At 46.3% G+C, this 18482-nt stretch overlaps 2 protein-coding genes across 3 annotated transcripts in view; one reads left to right on the forward strand and one right to left on the reverse strand.

Annotated features, from left to right (window-relative positions):
• The first annotated feature begins 499 nt into the window (after positions 1-499).
• On the forward strand, positions 500-13813 carry cdc5l (CDC5 cell division cycle 5-like (S. pombe)). The gene is made up of 19 exons (XM_079249339.1): positions 500-703; positions 2126-2229; positions 2388-2549; positions 2940-3067; positions 3179-3278; positions 3403-3529; positions 3626-3717; positions 3945-4089; positions 4204-4395; positions 4733-4881; positions 10749-10920; positions 11016-11180; positions 11294-11374; positions 11482-11733; positions 12298-12405; positions 12490-12579; positions 12662-12793; positions 12982-13062; positions 13489-13813. The coding sequence occupies exons 1-19, from the start codon at positions 659-661 to the stop codon at positions 13600-13602; spliced, it is 2439 nt and encodes an 812-aa protein (XP_079105465.1). The 5' UTR covers positions 500-658; the 3' UTR covers positions 13603-13813.
• Positions 13814-13876: 63 nt separating this feature from the next.
• supt3h (SPT3 homolog, SAGA and STAGA complex component) overlaps positions 13877-18482 on the reverse strand; it is a 7468-nt gene continuing 2862 nt past the window's right edge. For both annotated transcript variants that reach the window (XM_079249362.1, XM_079249363.1), the window contains 10 exons: positions 17895-17979; positions 17498-17584; positions 17270-17366; positions 17050-17201; positions 16882-16957; positions 15447-15559; positions 15109-15213; positions 14860-14988; positions 14601-14690; positions 13877-13973 (listed from right to left, as the gene is read on the reverse strand). In XM_079249362.1, the coding sequence (XP_079105488.1) occupies positions 13932-13973; positions 14601-14690; positions 14860-14988; positions 15109-15213; positions 15447-15559; positions 16882-16957; positions 17050-17201; positions 17270-17366; positions 17498-17584; positions 17895-17979 (976 nt within the window). In that variant the 3' untranslated portion in view covers positions 13877-13931. The remainder of the gene's footprint in view (positions 13974-14600; positions 14691-14859; positions 14989-15108; positions 15214-15446; positions 15560-16881; positions 16958-17049; positions 17202-17269; positions 17367-17497; positions 17585-17894; positions 17980-18482) is intronic.

Below are 18482 nucleotides of genomic sequence, written 5' to 3' on the forward strand. Positions count from 1 at the left end.
AGTAAATATGTACCTGAGATATTGAATTGAAATAAAAATATCATCACACCAGGCATCTGGATATTTATTCACAACACGGATGGCAAAATACTCCACATAACTTTAGTGCACTATTGCAAATATTTATGAGTTCAATTTATTGTAACAACACAACTTGGAAATAAAGCACATGATGAAATATTACAAAAGCTGGCTGAGCATTGTTATCCAATTTGCATCTAAATTATATAAAAGACAAACAGTTTTTATATTAAAACTCTATATTGTACCATAATCTCATATTTTCAACTTTTAAGCAGCCCTTTTTAAAAAAAAAAAATAAAATAAAAATTATAAAGTTAAAATTATGTTGTTTATTTTAACACGGCCGAAACTAGATGCCCCTTCAAATCAATGTCCGTGAACAGAGAAACGAATTGGCATGGTAACAAACCTTACCATAACGCTCAACAATAATACCCATAATGCATTTCAGTCCATCCGTTGCGATCTTGTGACATCAGTTCCGGTGTGGTCGCGTATGTTGGTTTCTCCGTATCAGCGCGTGTGAATTAGATCTTATAAAAACTGTACAAAGTTGTTGCTATCCAGGCCAACAACTGCCTGAGAACAGTTTAATACAACTTAATAAAAGGAGAGACACGAACAAGCCGTCAAGATGCCGAGAATTATGATAAAAGGAGGCGTGTGGCGCAACACTGAGGTACGTGTTTACATGGCTAGCTGGGTTAGCATCATGCTAACACTTAGCAGAAAGCCATTGAAATAAGTTAGCATGGAGCTAGCTGCTCAAGTAGAATTCAGCTCGTATAACAGGTTTAGTTTGTTTATTTATAGCTATATAAGTTTAAAAGTTCAGGTAGTGCTGTGTATTTCATACTGAACGTGTAACTTTTAACGAGGCAGCCTCATTAGCAAAGGTTGCTGCAGCTGCAGGACTTTGCTCAGCTGTTCTCATCCCTCACTAGAGAAACATGACAACAGAATCAATCTAAAACAAACCATTGGGCTCTCAAAAACATGTGAAAGAATAAGGCAACCTGTATCACTTCAGACATTTGTTTATAGAAAAGATTTTAAGCCAATCCAGTCAGGCTGGTTCAGTCCTGCAAGTTAGCAGTGATGTGATTAAATCATTTACAGCTGCAGTAAAATAAACAACTTCATCTGAAAGTCAGTCCACTTTTAACAGAATAAATTATATCTTACAAAAGTAATGACACAGTTGATTTGATTGATTGATTGAAAAAGGTTTTTTTGTAACATAAAGAAATCTAAAAACCGAGAAATAAAAGATGACAAAACGTTCAAAATGAGTGGGTAGAAGCATATGCTTATATGTAATCCCACCCCAGTGAGAAGCAATACAATATCAATAACAATATTAACCATAGCAATACAACAGTAGCAAACAAGTATATGAGTAATACCTGTATAATAATAATAATAATAATATCCTTTATATGTCATAATCTATATAAATACAATAAGCAGTTACAGTGATGGAGCAATGCAGTCATAATACCAATAATGATGATAAAAAAAAAATAGCAACATTTATATCAACAATAATAATAGAACTACTAACTCACTGCAGTTGATTTCCCAGCCTTTGTTTTATTGTTGTTGTCACATCATTAGTCTTCCCATTTTAACATTCATGAAAAGATTTACAATAATGACTGATTGTTAATTATCTTTCAAAATACATGTAAGATTTATGTTTATTGTGAGATGTAAAGAAGTTTAAAAGAAAGATCTGACTAGAAGACAAAGGATGAATGAAACTAAGAGGAAGATGATTGCAGGAAATTAAATGAGGACCAAACAAGGATTCCTGGCTTTGGGCTGATATAAGTGCTGTTTACAGCTGGGTGACACTTAAAAACCTTCTAATCCAGTCTTTAGTGGAACAAACTAAATAAATGCTTATACTTGAGAAACAAACCTGGAACCAGGAATCCACAATTATTCATATTTTAAATCAACATTTTGTAGCTGAGCTTATAGTGAGGAAAAACTGGAGCGTGGATCATGTTTAGACAGCGACGTCTTATTTTCAGGCTGGAAATGTTTTGTGGTGACACATTTTAGTGTAATTGTGACTTCCTGTTCATTTATTCAGGATGAGATCCTCAAGGCAGCTGTGATGAAATATGGGAAAAACCAGTGGTCTCGTATCGCATCCCTGCTGCATCGCAAGTCTGCCAAACAATGTAAAGCCAGATGGTGAGTTCTGACCCGACCAAAGAGATCCTTTCAGCTCATGCAGTGCCTGCGAACCATTGTAGCTCAGTTTGCTTTCATATTTCTGTCACACGCTGCCAGTTCTTCAGCAGAAGTCTGTTTAAGGAAGAATGATTGATGTTCACCTTGTTTATGTGCAGGTATGAATGGTTGGATCCCAGCATTAAGAAAACAGAATGGTCCAGAGAAGAAGAGGAGAAGCTGCTCCACTTGGCCAAGCTGATGCCCACTCAGTGGAGGACCATTGCTCCCATCATCGGACGTACTGCTGCTCAGTGTTTGGAGCACTACGAATACCTGCTGTAAGATTTTAGGCCCATCTGTAACTGAAAGATGCTCAGCGAGAGATGAGTCATGTCTAAAAGCACACATAGTTGGGCAAGTTAAATCACTGTTATATCACTCCGTTACTGGCGTTACCATGGCAACCCATTAACCAACTGGTTCAGGCCATCAACAGGCGAATGACAATGACACTTCAGCATAAAAAGCACAGTGAGGTCAACATTAGTTATAAAATGTTTACTGTGTGGGAGGAAGTTAAAGCGGATGAAACGACTCCGATACATCGGCTGCGCGACTCCGCGTCGTGCATCAACACCGCAAAGTCTTCGTTATTTCATCTTTACGTCAACTAAAGCAGACGCTCCTGACCTCAGGATCGTTGTTGATGGTGATTTGTGTTTGTTTAGAGACAAAGCAGCACAGAGGGACAACGAGGAAGAGGTGGGAGACGACCCCAGGAAGTTAAAACCAGGAGAAATCGACCCGAATCCTGAGACGAAGCCTGCCAGACCTGATCCGGTGGACATGGATGAAGGTGTGGTAACGCCACAAATACTGTCACACACAGCGATGAAGGAAATAGTCTCAGATGGTCGTTCAAACAACAACAGAAATAACTGTGTGTTGTCTGCATGTTGGTCCGTAGATGAGCTGGAGATGTTGTCCGAAGCCAGAGCTCGCTTGGCCAACACTCAGGGCAAGAAAGCCAAGAGGAAGGCGAGAGAGAAGCAGCTGGAGGAAGCCAGGTCAAACTCATTTCCTGATTCACTCTCTGCCACAGACTCCACCACGCTTGCGTCTCAGAGACAGGACATTAAAGCTGCAATTTATGCTTAATAACCGAGTTGATGCACTTGTTTTATGTTGCAGGCGTTTGGCTGCTCTGCAGAAACGCAGAGAGCTGCGCGCTGCAGGAATTAATGTTCAGAAGAAGAGGAAGAAGAAGAGAGGAGTGGACTACAACGCTGAAATCCCCTTCGAGAAGAAACCCGCGCCGGTAACCATCTGAAAACCTTTACTGTTGATCTTTCAGCAGGAAGGAGCTGAAACTGGACTTCTTACAGGAAGAACTGCTGTTGTTGTTTATTTTCAGGGTTTTTATGACACCAGCATGGAGCAGTACGACGCCCTGGAGCCGAACTTCAAACGACTCAGACAGCAGCACTTAGACGGCGAGCTGCGCAAGTCAGTAACAATACACACTACGGTACACACTTACAACCAAAACGTTTAGTAAAATACTGTCTGTAGGAACAGCTGAACACACTCTGGTCATATCTGTAAACATGTTTATGTGCATGCGACGTGGTCACATGACCTACTTATAACTAATGTTGAAAATCAAAACAAAGGAAATGTTCTCACACAGGATGAGTTCTTGCTTCTCGTTGATAAACCGTGTTTGTTCTTAGTGAGCGCGAGGAGCGCGACAGGAAGAAGGATAAACAGAAGATGAAGAAGAAGAAAGAGAGCGACCTTCCATCGGCCATCTTGCAGACCAGCGGAGTGGCTGAGTTCACCAAGAAACGCTCCAAGCTGGTGTTACCTGCACCACAGGTACCGTGTGTGTTCACCTGGAGCCGCTGGAGTCGGTTCAGTCTGACACCTTCCAGACACTTCTAATGTGTTTACAGTTTATGAGCTGACTGCTGAGCTTGTGTGTTCGTGCAGATCAGCGACGCAGAGTTAGAGGAGGTGGTCAAGCTGGGCGTGGCCAGCGAGGTCGCCCGGCAAACCGCCGAGGAGAGCGAAAGTGCGAACTCCGCCTCCTCCACCCTGCTGTCAGAGTACAGCATCACCAACAACATGGCAACGGGACTACGGACACCACGCACCCCCGCTGCACAGGACCGGATACTGCAGGTCAGCACACACACACACACACACACACACACACACACGACTGGCTTCATGCGATTAGTTTTGTTAATAAAGGTTTTTGATAAGAGTTATATATCTGCATGATTGACTGCATGATTTCAAAAAGTCAAGATGGAAATCTTCTGTTTTTATGTTAATTTAACTGGAGTTATTTATTCCCGTCAGCACGCCGAATCTGTGTAACATGGAAGAAATTTATCTATTTATTTAATTTCTAGTCTTTATTCCTTCAAATCTTCATCATTTTAAACTCTCTTCCGGTTTAAAGTGCAGAAATGCTCATTTTTGTGTGTGTGTGTGTGTGCGCGCGCGCGAACAGGAAGCCCAGAACCTGATGGCTCTGACCAACATCGACACCCCTCTGAAGGGAGGCCTGAACACGCCGCTGCATGAGAGCGACTTCAGCGGCGTGACGCCTCAGCGGCAGCTTGTTCAGACGCCCAACACCGTTCTCAGCACGCCGTTCAGGTAGCAGCAGCTTCCATCTCCACACACACACACACACACACACACACACACACACACACACTCTTACTTCCAGTCAGTAGCAGCAGCTTCCATCTAACACACACACACACACACACACACACACTCTTACTTCCAGTCAGTAGCAGCAGCTTCCATCTCACACACACACACACACACTCTTACTTCCAGTCAGTAGCAGCAGCTTCCATCTCACACACACACACACACACACACTCTTACTTCCAGTCAGTAGCAGCAGCTTCCATCTCACACACACACACACACACACACACACACACACACACACACACACACACACACACACACTCTTACTTCCAGTCAGTAGCAGCAGCTTTCATCTCACACACACACACTCTTACTTCCAGTCAGTAGCAGCAGCTTCCATCTCACACACACACACACACACACACACACACACACTCTTACTTCCAGTGTTTCAGTAGCAGCAGCTTCCATCTCACACACACTCTTACTTCCAGTCAGTAGCAGCAGCTTCCATCTCACACACACACACTCTTACTTCCAGTCAGTAGCAGCAGCTTCCATCTCACACACACACACTCTTACTTCCAGTGTTTCAGTAGCAGCAGCTTCCATCTCACACACACACTCTTACTTCCAGTCAGTAGCAGCAGCTTCCATCTCACACACACACTCTTACTTCCAGTGTTTCAGTAGCAGCAGCTTCCATCTCACACACACACTCTTACTTCCAGTGTTTCAGTAGCAGCAGCTTCCATCTCACACACACACTCTTACTTCCAGTGTTTCATTAGCAGCAGCTTCCATCTCACACACACACACTCTTACTTCCAGTGTTTCATTAACAGCAGCTTCCATCTCACACACACACACTCTTACTTCCAGTGTTTCAGTAGCAGCAGCTTCCATCTCACACACACTCTTACTTCCAGTGTTTCATTAGCAGCAGCTTCCATCTCACACACACTCTTACTTCCAGTGTTTCATTAACAGCAGCTTCCATCTCACACACACACACTCTTACTTCCAGTGTTTCATTAACAGCAGCTTCCATCTCACACACACACACTCTTACTTCCAGTGTTTCATTAGCAGCAGCTTCCATCTCACACACACACTCTTACTTCAGGCTCCAGCTGTTTCCAGCTTATTTTTCTGGTGTCTTTAGGTGCAAACTGGGTTTTCATGTCAGACTTCATCAAACTGCTTCTTCATGCGGCCGTTTGCTCGTGTTTCTGTTGTCCTCACCTGAAGCTGATAAAGGATGTTGTAGCGGAAGAACTTGTTGTTTTCAGTTCATTCAGACCTGGAACGGCAGCCAGATTCCTCAGAACACCCAACGTCCTGCTTTATTTACCAGGACCAGGAGTGTCCATCAGTGTATCCCTGCTCCAACGCACCTGACTCAAATGGATCAGTCTCTGTGCAGAACTTCATAGGCACAGAGACTGTGATCCATTTAATGTGTGTTGGAGCAGGGACACATCTATAACCTGACTTTGGTGCTTCCACTCGATTATTAATTCTATTATTTTCCATCCATCAGAGTTTTTTCTCTGATGTTGCTTCATGCTGTAAAATGTTTCTTTTATTCAAACAAACAATATTTTGTTTATGAGAAACAATCAATATTTTTTTTCCCTGCAGACAAACTGTAGTCGGAACATCAGCAGGTGTTGTGGTGATTTGGTCCACGTTGTCAGCGTGTCCTCCCCTCCTTAACGCGCTGCTGGGGGGCTTTGTAGCTCCATTACCTGCATGCAGCGGCGTTACTCAGATTTCACCGTTTGTTTACTCGGCTTCCAGCGTTTGTTTACTCAGATTTCACCGTTTGTTTACTCGGCTTCCAGCATTTGTTTACTCGGCTTCCAGCGTTTGTTTACTCAGATTTCACCGTTTGTTTACTCGGCTTCCAGCGTTTGTTTACTCAGATTTTACCGTTTGTTTACTCGGCTTCCAGCGTTTGTTTACTCAGATTTCACCGTTTGTTTACTCGGCTTCCAGCGTTTGTTTACTCGGCTTCCAGCGTTTGTTTACTCGGCTTCCAGCGTTTGTTTACTCGGCTTCCAGCGTTTGTTTTGGAGGGAAAGGTTTTTCCTGTTTCCGTCTGGTTTCCTGAACGTGATTCAGACACACATCCTGCAGCTCACGCCTCCTGCTGGTGTCTCGGCTCACGGTGCGTTTAAAGACGGCTCGGAAAACATATCCCAACCATTCCCAGCATCTGTTTCATCCATGTTTCTTTCATCACGCACAACGCCACGGATTCACGTTAAATATGAAACAAGCTGGTTGGTTTATTTCCACCGAAACGGCCGCAGCAGAACCCGACCGGAAGTGGAGGTCTGCAGAGCAAATACGTTGTTATGGTCTGGAAACATAGACGCCATGTTTTCTATGGATCCATTCATACAAGATGTGGCGGGTTTTTATTTTGTCTTTCTGGTTTTTATTTTGCCTTTCCCTCTCCCTGAGCCATCACCTTATCGTGGTGGAGGGGTTTGTGCGTCCCGAAGATCCTAGCAGCTATGTTGATGGGGGCTTTATGCCCCTGGTAGGGTCACCCATGGCAAACAGGTGTCTAGGGGAGGGACCAGACCAAGCACAGCTCATAGACCCCTATGATGACGACTAACCTGGGCATGAATGTTCCCTTGCCCGGACGCGGGTTACCGGGACCCCCCTCTGGAGCCAGGCCTGGAGGCGGGGTACGAGAGCGAGCGTCTGGTGGCCGGGCCTTCGCCCATGGGGCCCGGTCGGGCTCAGCCCGAAAGGGTTACATGGGCCCCACCTCCCGTGGGCTCACCATCTGCGGGAGGAGCCGTAGGGGTCGGGTGCAATGTGAGCTGGGCGGCAGCAAGGGGCGGGGACCCTGGCGGTCCGATCCCCGGCTGCAGAAGCTGGCTCTAGGGACGTGGAACGTCACCTCTCTGGTGGGGAAGGAGCCTGAGCTTGTGCGCGAGGTTGAGCGGTTCCAGCTAGATATAGTTGGACTCACCTCGACGCATGGCTTGGGCTCTGGAACCACAACCCTCGAGAGGGGCTGGATCTTCTTCCACTCTGGAGTTGCTCATGGTGAGAGGCGCCGAGCAGGTGTGGGCATTCTCATCAGCCCCCAGCTTGGTGCCTGCACGTTGGGGTTTACCCCGGTGGATGAAAGGGTAGTTTCCCTCCGCCTCCGGGTGGGGGGACGGGTCCTGACTGTTGTCTGTGCTTATGCACCGAACAGCAGTTCAGAGTACCCACCCTTTCTGGAGTCCTTGGAGGGAGTGCTGAAGGGGGCTCCTTCTGGGGACTCCATTGTTCTGCTGGGGGACTTCAATGCTCACGTGGGCAATGACAGTGAGACCTGGAGGGGAGTGATTGGGAGGCATGGTCCCCCCCCTCTGAACCCAAATGGTGTTTTGTTATTGGACTTCTGTGCTCGTCATGGATTGTCCATAACGAACACCATGTTCCAGCATAAGAGTGTCCATATGTACACCTGGCATCAGGATTCCCTGGGCCGCAGTTCGATGATCGATTTTGTAGTCGTATCGTCGGACCTGCGGCCACATGCCTTGGACACTCGGGTAAAGAGGGGGGCGGAGCTGTCAACTGATCACCACCTGGTGGTGAGTTGGCTCAGGTGGTGGGGGAGGAAGCCGGTCAGAGCTGGCAGGCCCAAACGTGTTGTGAGGGTCTGCTGGGAACGTCTGGCTGAGTCCCCTGTCAAAGCGAGCTTCAACTCCCACCTTCAGCAGAGCTTCAACCACGTCCCGGGTGAGGCGGGGGACATTGAGTCCGAATGGGCTGTGTTCCGTGCCTCTATTGCTGAGGCGGCCAGCCGGAGCTGTGGCTGTAAGGTCGTTGGTGCCTGTCGTGGCGGTAATCCCAGGACTCGTTGGTGGACACCAGCAGTGAGGGATGCCGTCAAGCTGAAGAAGGAGTCCTATCGGGCCTTCTTGGCCTGTGGGACTCTGGAGGCAGCTGATGGGTACCAGCGGGCTAAGCGGCATGCGGCTTCGGCTGTTGCCGAGGCAAAAATTCGGGCATGGGAGGAGTTCGGCGAGGCCATGGAGAAAGACTTCCGGACGGCTTCGAGGAGATTCTGGTCCACCATCCGGCGGCTCAGGAGGGGGAAGCAGTGCTCCATCAATACTATGTACAGTGGAGGTGGGGAGCTGCTGACCTCAACTCGGGACGTTGTGGGTCGGTGGAGGGAATACTTCGAAGACCTCCTCAATCCTACCAACACGTCTTGAGGAGGAGCAGTGTGGTTTTCGTCCTGGTCGCGGAACAGTGGACCAGCTCTATACCCTCTTTGGGGTCCTGGAGGGGGCATGGGAGTTTGCCCAACCAGTCTACATGTGCTTTGTGGACCTGGAGAAGGCATTCGACCGTGTCCCCCGGGGGCTCCTGTGGGGGGTACTCCAGGAGTATGGGGTACCGGACCCCCTTGTAAGGGCTGTCCAGTCCCTGTACGACAGGTGTCAGAGCTTGGTTCGCATTGCCGGTAGTAAGTCGGATTCGTTTCCGGTGAGGGTTGGATTCCACCAAGGCTGCCCTTTATCACCGATTCTGTTCATAACTTATATGGACAGAATTTCTAGGCGCAGCCGAGGTGTTGAGGGGATCCGACTTGGTGGCCTCAGGATTGGGTCCCTGCTTTTTGCGGATGACGTGGTCCTGTTGGCTTCATCTGGTCGTGATCTCCAGCTCTCGCTTGAGCGATTCGCGGCCGAGTGTGAAGCGGCTGGGATGAGAATCAGCACCTCCAAATCTGAGACCATGGTCCTCAGCCGGAATAGGGTGGATTGCCCTCTCCAGGTCGGGAGTCAGGTCCTGCCTAAAGTGGAGGAGTTTAAATATCTCGGGGTCTTGTTCACGAGTGAGAGAAGGATGGAGCGCGAGATCGACAGACGGATCGGTGCGGCGTCTGCAGTAATGCGGATTCTGCGCCGGTCTGTCGTGGTGAAGAAGGAGCTGAGCCAGAAGGCGAAGCTCTCGATTTACCAGTCGATCTACGTTCCTACCCTCACCTATGGTCATGAGCTGTGGGTCGTGACCGAAAGAACGAGATCTCGTATACAGGCGGCTGAAATGGGTTTCCTCTGCAGGGTGGCCGGGCTCTCCCTTAGAGATAGGGTGAGGAGCTCGGTCATCTGGGAGGAGATCAGAGTAGAGCCGCTGCTCCTCCGCATCGAGAGGAACCAGTTGAGGTGGCTCGGGCATCTGGTCAGGATGCCTCCTGGACCTCCCTGGTGAGGTGTTCCAGGCACGTCCCTCTGGGAGGAGACCCCGAGGAAGACCCAGGACACGCTGGAGGGATTACATCTCTCAGCTGGCCTGGGAACGCCTCGGGATCCCCCCGCAGAGTTGGCAAATGTGGCTGGGGAGAGGGAAGTCTGGGCTTCCCTGCTTAGGCTGTTGCCTCCGCGACCCGACCCCGGATAAGCGGCAGAAGATAGATGGATGGATGGATGGATTTTGCCTTTCTGGTTTTTATTTTGCCTTCTGGGTTTTATTTCACCGTGGCGGAGCGCCACATGTAGCGGAAACTGATGTAGCATCAGCTTGTTGGCGTCCAGACCTTCTGCTGAACTGTGAGACTCGGCGTGGAAGGATGAACGTTAAAATAACTTCTGCTGATTAAATGATTCCATCATGCTGAGTCGTCGTCCAGCAGCATATTTAACTTCTGATGTTTTCACCTCAACCGAGGTTTCTTCATCCCTATCTTCCTGCAGCGGTGACCTCAGAGGTTTCTTCTTCTGCTGTGACGTGAAACTCAAATCATTTCATGGTTTTAAGGCGACAAAGAGGTTCCGTGTCTCATTCAGATAACTCACCTGGATCTGCTTACTGTTCCTCATCTCCAACAGAACTCCGGGGCCGGGTCAGACTTCTGATGGCATGACGCCTCAAGCTGGAGCTGCCATGACGCCGCGTGGGCCGACTACGCCAGGTCTGACCCCCGGCCGCACGCCGCTGAGGGACAAACTGAACATCAACACAGAGGAGCAGCTGGCTGACCCCACATACGCCAAACATCTGGTACAACAGCCACACGTCTGGTTCCGTTAGAACTGTTCTCATGCGAAGCGTCGAGACATTCTGAGTGTTCACGTCTGAAATTCTTCTCATCACAGCAAAAGGAAAGTCTGCAGCAGCTGCGACAGGGTCTGATGTCACTTCCTGTCCCCAAGAACGACTTTGAGATCGTTCTTCCTGAAAACGCCGAGAAAGAACTTGAAGAGACGGAGACCGAAGCAGGATTTATCGAGGATTCAGCTGACATAGAGGCCAGAAAACAGGTTTCTAAACACACAGCGTGACTTTCTTCTCCTCAGAGATGTTTTCTGAGATGAACCTGGGTTTGTTCGCTTGCAGAGGTTTTCCTGACGACTGAATGTTGGTGTTTTCTCAGGCTCAGCGGGAGGCAGAGCGAGAGAAGGAGCTGAAACTGCGACACACTCCTGTTCAGCGGAGTCTGCCGAGACCTTCTGAGGTTCCGTCTCATCGCTCATCACCGGAAACGTAGAGCAGGACGGAGCAGATCCGCCTGCAGCCGAGTCCGACCTGAATCTCCGTAACCGGAAGCATTTCTGTCTGCAGGTGAACGAGTCGGTCCTCCGTCCCGCCTCCATGGAGCCGCTCTCCGACCTGCAGACGGCCGAGGAGCTCATCAAGCAGGAGATGATCACCATGCTGCATTTCGACTGCCTGCACCACCCGGCAGCGAATGCAGCGAGTCCGCTGCAGCGCGGGAAGACCAGAGGCCCCGCCTCCACGTCCAACAACGCCTCGCACATAGCGTACCTGGACACGCACTCCTACAAGCCGGTCAGCACAGAGGACATGGAGCAGGTAACACACCGGTTGGGTGTTTACTCACCGTTCCTCTGAACGCCACGCAGACCGCTAGCGGGGAGAACGGGCGGGTTGACAAAGAGATAGGCTGCTGTGATTGGCTACGGCAGAGTCACGTTACATGGTAGCCAATCAGAGACACACACGGAAGAGACAGACGTTAAGACTCTTCAGACTGAATGAGATGAAACGTGTTCAACGTCTTCCAGGCTGGGAGGGTTTAACTTCACATGTTTTATCTGATGACGTGCAGGATGAACGTTAACAGGTTGTGTACTGTCTGTTCCACTCATCTCAGCTGGAAAAATCCCAGTTTGTCGACTTAACATTTTATATTAACAGGAACACAAATAGTTACTTCTATTACAGAGTAATTAAGTTAATAACTCGGATACTTTTGGGGAAAAGTGGACTAAACTAATTTAATGTTCCTAACAGTGCAACACACACACACACACACACACACACCACCATGCTGGGATGTTTATTTGTGTCTCAGTGTGTTTACTGGGACGACTGGTGGACGTCGCTGAGTCGGCTGTTTCTCACGTCGTTTACCAGGCAAAGGCGATCCTGGCGGCGGAAATGGAGGTGGTGAAAGCAGGCATGGGTCACGGCGACCTCAGTATGGAGGCCTACAGCCAGGTGTGGGAGGAATGCTACGGACAGGTGAGACCCAGTTAGAATCGGCGTGTTTGGCGGCTCGTACCTGCCTGATACGTGAACAACGTGGCCTCCTCTCGTGTCGCGCAGGTGTTGTATCTACCTGGACAGAACAGGTACACCAGAGCTAACTTGGCATCAAAGAAAGACCGGATTGAAAGTCTGGAAAAGAAGTTAGAGGTGAGAAAGCTCAAATAAAACAGCTCCAGTCTGAGTCGTGGGAAAGTTCTGGTCCGAGCTCTGCAGCCGCTGTGTTCTCCAGGTGAACCGTGGTCACATGACGGCGGAGGCTCGAAGGGCGGCTAAACTGGAGAAGAAGCTGAAAATCCTGCTGGGAGGCTTCCAGTCCAGAGCACTGGGACTGCTGAAGCAGCACAACGAGCTCTGGGAACAGGTACCAAAGGTTTAATCCTTCAGTTTGAGGTTTTTACACTCCAGCCAACGATGCTGATTAAAGAACAGAAATTCAGTTTATGAAACATACAAGTAAATAATCTTTATGTTTATAACAGTAAAGTGAGTGAAACAGAAGTTAAGTTGTTGAGGAGGTGAAGCTGATGTCATGCTCCTCCTGTCCACCAGGTGGAGCAGGCAGCCACAGAGCTGCAAACCTTCAACCAGCTGAAGAAGCAGGAGGACACAGCCATTCCCAGGAGACAAGCCGTAAGACGCTCCTTCCATCTCTGCTGCGTTTAACTGATTGGTTATGATGCTACGGGGTTAACCTGCTGCTGCGCTGACACACCCAGCGAGTGGACGTTTGGTTATTTCTCCCCCAGATGAAGCATCCATCGTTGCATTTATAGATCATTAAAGCCTCCTTCCTTTTCGGGTTCAGACTGAGGATTGTTTCTGTGTAACACATGGAAACATGCAGCTAATCACCTGAAAAGGTGCTAAAACCCCCCTGATGTAAATATTTTACTGGTGAGTCAGGTGATGGGAGTTCAGATCCTGGACTGGTTCAGTTCTTTTCCCGTTTTAATAACAAATCACTTTGACTCCTCCTCTTCTGGTTTTGTTAAAGTCGCTTTAAATGTTTTATTCCTGTGAAAAATGGTTTTAACCCCGATCTGACTGTTGTTTCAGGCGCTGCAGGAGGACGTGGAGCGGCAGATGGAGAGAGAGCGGGAGCTCCAGCAGCGATACGGCGAGCTGCTGATGGAGAGGGAGTCGCTGTTCAACGCCGCTCAGAAATACTGAGGAACACAACCAGCAGAAAGACTTTAGCATCAAGCTAACGGAAGCTGAAACGCAGCTTTCTCTTTTCCATCCTCGGACTCGTCATGTTGAAATGTGCCGTCTTCTGATTGTTGTTGCAAACCCCAGAAACCCCCATGACGTCACAAGCCGCCTCTGAGCATGCTCAGTAGTCCTTGTTTCTGTATTAGTGACCAATAAAGATTCTTTTCAAGAATAATTTCTCTAAATCTCTCAGCTTTAGTCAGAACTGCGCGCAGAACAGTCTTTATTAAACCAGGAGAACAGGTAGGTATGTCCAGGTAGCGCCTGCTGGAGGCATCGATGTGACGTCAGCAGCTGAGGAAAGACATCCCACTCCTCCGATAAGCGCTCTGCCGAAGAGGAGAGAGGGAGGTTTTATTACAGTAACTTCTTTTCCATCAGAAGAGTTTAAAGTTCTTCACCATCCTGTCAGAAAATCCTTTTTTTAAATTTCATTGAATAAATCAAAACTTGTTTTAAAATCTGAACATATTTTCAGGTTTGAAGTTGAATGAAATGAGGAGGAGAGGTAAAGTCTTATCTGCCTCTTTTCACCCAAACATCAGTAAAAACCAAAAGCAAAGAATTTTTACAAAAATGAAAAATCTACTGAACTTAATCAGGCACCAAACATCCCACGACTTCCAGTTATAAAATTCATTTTTAATCATATCTCACAACATTGGACGTAATTTAGTTTTCATATTATTCATAATATGTATTTAATAAAACTTCGTTAATTATCCTTTTAAACAGTTTTTTATGTTAATTCTTTGACATCTTGGTCCAAATCCTTCCACAAACTTTTTACTGAAACACGTAGTTTTTTCAGTTTCCCTTCATCAAATCATCAGTTCTGCTCGGACAAACAAAGAATTTCTACTAAAACGGCATTTTGTGCAACAAATGGCGTAAAATCAGGCATGAAAGGCGGAATAATAGAGTTCTAAAATGTGTGTGTGTGTGTGTGTGCTTACTGTGTGTCTGTAGTTGTATCTTCTCACAGCCTCTCTGATGTGACTGGGCTGGATGGCGGCACTGGGAGGCTCCGCTGCAGCTGGGCAGCTCTGAAACAAAACAAACGTCTGACTCCAGCGTTGCTTCTGGGAACGTTGTGGAGAATAAAACCTCCTGCAACGACGTTTCGTTTGTTTACGAAGGAAAAATGAAACGGGAGAAATTCAAACTGTTGCAGGTTTCACTGGAGCGGAAGACGCAGAACATGAGTACACACACCTTTTTCCGTTTCCTCTGCCTCGCCCGGCTGTCCACGCTGCCGTTACCCTGCAGGAGGGGCTTTGAAGAGAGGGAGGAGCTGGGAGTGGAAGGGGGCGTGGCCTCAGGTGAATCTGGATCCTTCTTCACCTGCAACAGACATTTATGTTTCTACTGAAGTAACGTCTGGATTTAGTGACAAAAAACAAGTGAAAGTGAAGAAATAACAGGTGTGTGTGTGTGTGTGTGTGTGTGTGTGTGTGTGTGTACCTCGGTGTGTGTGTTGTAGTGGATGTAGCTGGCGGAGATCACATGACTGACAGGATCGGTGTTGGCGTTCTGTTCCTGCTTCACCAACAGGGACAAATCCACAATCTGAAGGAGATAAACACCTTAAATTCAGTCACGATGCAGCTTGTATGCATCCATCATGATGATGATGATGATGAAGAGTTGTGCCAGCAAATAAAAGAAAATCTACAAATTCTAATAAAAGCTTTTTATATTTCTCATTATTTGCACAAAAGACACAAAAACATCCAGATTAGTGTCTGAGATGAGTTTAACTTCAACCAAAACCGAAGCAGCATCGTGTCGTCACGCGTTACCTGGGCAACCGTCTCATAGGCGAGGTATGAGAGGACCTCCATGGCGATATTGTTGGGTTTCAGCTCCAGACTGCTGCAGTCCAGCCAGTCCCGAAACTTAGACGCTTTCTTAGCTGCAGAGGCAGGAGGTGAAACACACACGCACACACACAGTCAGCATTCTTATCCCTTAAATAAATGTGATTTTTTTTTCACCAGATCTGTTAAATACGGCTGGAGGTTAATTCTTAATAAGGTAATAATAATAATTAAAAAAAAAAAAAATTTAATGATTATTTCCACCATTCCAGACTGGTTTATAACCAGAAAATTAATGGATAAGAGCAGAAAATAAATACGTCTTCATCATAGACCGTATATGAAAGATGGACAGTAAAAATTAAGCCGACGCAGAAGTGCATAAAACTGCAGTTCCCCCTTCATCCACTAGGGGCTGCAAAACAGAGCAAATCCCCATAGACTCCCATGTTAAAAAGACCAACTTCACAGCAGAAATAAACATGTTTACAGCAGGAATAAACATGTTTACAGCAGAAATAAACATGTTTACAGCAGAAATAAACATGTTTACAGCAGAATAAACATGTTTACAGCCTGGTACAAAAATCCATTTTAGGTTTAATAGGTCAGGTTTACCTTCATGACAACTGTGGGGGGAGTGAATTTTTTTCTAACTCGCCCGTTTAAAAGTTATTTAATCTCAAAGTTCGGCATATTTAGGGGCGTGTCCTTTTGATTGACAGGTACCCGACCTCCCGCTTCAAGTCAGAAGAACGTAGAACAACCGCAGTTTTTATCCGGTTAACAACGTGACTTAGCTTTAGCCCGCTTACCTCCGTTAGCTGGTTAGCTCCTGTTATCTCCAGGTTAGCTCAGTTAGCTCTTAGCTACAGAAAGCTCGAATTCGCTAGATGTCAATCATCTACCATGACGCTTACAGACCCCCTCTCAGCTCCACCTCTTTGTATTTCCCAGGGGGGGATGACACGCATGCCCCTGCCAAGATGGTGATGGTAGGAACCGCCCACCGAGCTTCAATTCAGCTCTTCAGAAACCTACGGGTGATGTCACGGAGGCTCCGCCCATCTTTTATTTACAGTCTATGGTTTTCATTCTGAAAGTTTTTCATTTATAATAAACTAAAAATCATTGAATTCCAGACGGATGGATGAACAACTAACCTGGTAATGGACTCCAATAATCAGTTTAATGACATCTGATCTATAAAAACAGTTAAAAGTATTTTTTAGGACTGATCATAAACTGGTAAAACTGGAGATCCATCATCTGCCAGGAAGGACTGGTTCAGGTCATGGAAATGCACAAAGTGCAGAAAGCTTTGCTTATTAAACTGAGATTTTAGTCCCTGATGAAGCTAAAACAGGCAGAATGTCTGCAGATGCAGCAGCCAGAAATCAGCTGTTAATGTTCTTACCGAAGCTGAGCTGTCGGCTCTCACAGAACTCTGCATACTGAGTCGGGTCCATGTTCTGCGTCCGGCGGTCCTGACGCTGCATTTTAAGACACAAACGTCAACGTTCTCGTTCTTTTAGAGGAAACAATGAAACAGTGTCCAACTGGAAGCTGCCACATAACCTCTGACCTCCATCCTCTCCTGCTTGATGGGGTCTACTTCCTGACGCTCCGCTAACGACAGGAGTTCACCAGTCTGATCCATCCACACCAGGAAGTCCTGGGCCAATCGCTGCCTCCGCTGGTTGCCACCGGCAACAGCAGCGCCACCCGCCAACCTGTCTACAAACAGAAAAACCTCAAATCGAGTATAAAAGTTGCACGTTTCTGTAATGTGTCTTTGTTTCTACCTGCTTCCAGCTGAGGGTCGTCATCCTCCAAAGTTTTGAGCAGTTTGGATTTGTAATCTCGAAACTGGAGATATTTCAACAATCGTGCCATTTTCTTCTGAAGAGAGACGAAGAACGAGGGACAGAGACAATAATTCACTTCTATATTAATGATACAGAAAGACGTAACGCTGTTTAGTCAGTCTCATTTAGGAGTGTGTGTGTGTGTGTGTGTGTGTGTGTGTGAACCTTGTCTTTCCTCATCAGAAACAAGATGTCTTCAGCTGATATGACCCTTGAACCCCGCAGCGCTGCACCATCGCAGGCCTGATGCAGCTGATAAATCAATCCAAAGCATCGGTATAGTGACGATCACACAGCTCAGACACACAACATTCGTGTCATTCGACACGTGAATCAGTTAGACGGCAATTAGTTTGTTAACGACAAACGATCCAACAGACTGATCATTTAATAAAGTAGATGAAGAAAAAGCTACATTTATACATAAACGGCTCCTAAAAAACACAGTTAGACCATTTGGCATAATTAGCATAAACATTTCAGAAAATGTCAGTTAAAAATATTACAATAAACAATAAACATGTATTAAACGCCAGGATCTCAGACAAATTACATGTCTTACCATAGTAATGAGCTGTGTGTGAACTATGTCCTCCACCAGAGCGGCCGTCTCGTGCAGTGGCCTGCGAGCATCTCCTAGAGCAAACCTGGAGAAAAATAAATAAATAATTATTATTATAATGATAGTAAAGATGTCGAGTGTCAGTCAGGAGATGAAGACCTTGGCCGAGTGTCCAAGTTGACCCCAGACATCTGCTATCCTGCTACGTTCAAAGGTGGAGTATGTAAGATTTTCAATATTATCAAAATCATCAACTAATGAAATAAATACAATCATAATTAGAAAGATTTTTGAACGTGTAGGTTCCAGTCTGTTCATATTTGATGCGTTATTAAATTACAAGTTTAAATAATAATTAATTAATATATATATATATATATATATATATATATATATGAAATGTATACATGCATACATACACACATATATACATAAATACATATTTACATATATATACATACATACATACACATATATACATACATATTTATATATACATATATGTACATGTATACATACACACATATATTTATACATATGTATACATATATATATATATATATATATATATATATATATATATATATA

Source organism: Telmatherina bonti (assembly GCF_933228915.1).
Source record: "Telmatherina bonti genome assembly, chromosome: 11".
NCBI classification, from domain to species: Eukaryota; Metazoa; Chordata; class Actinopteri; order Atheriniformes; family Telmatherinidae; genus Telmatherina; species Telmatherina bonti.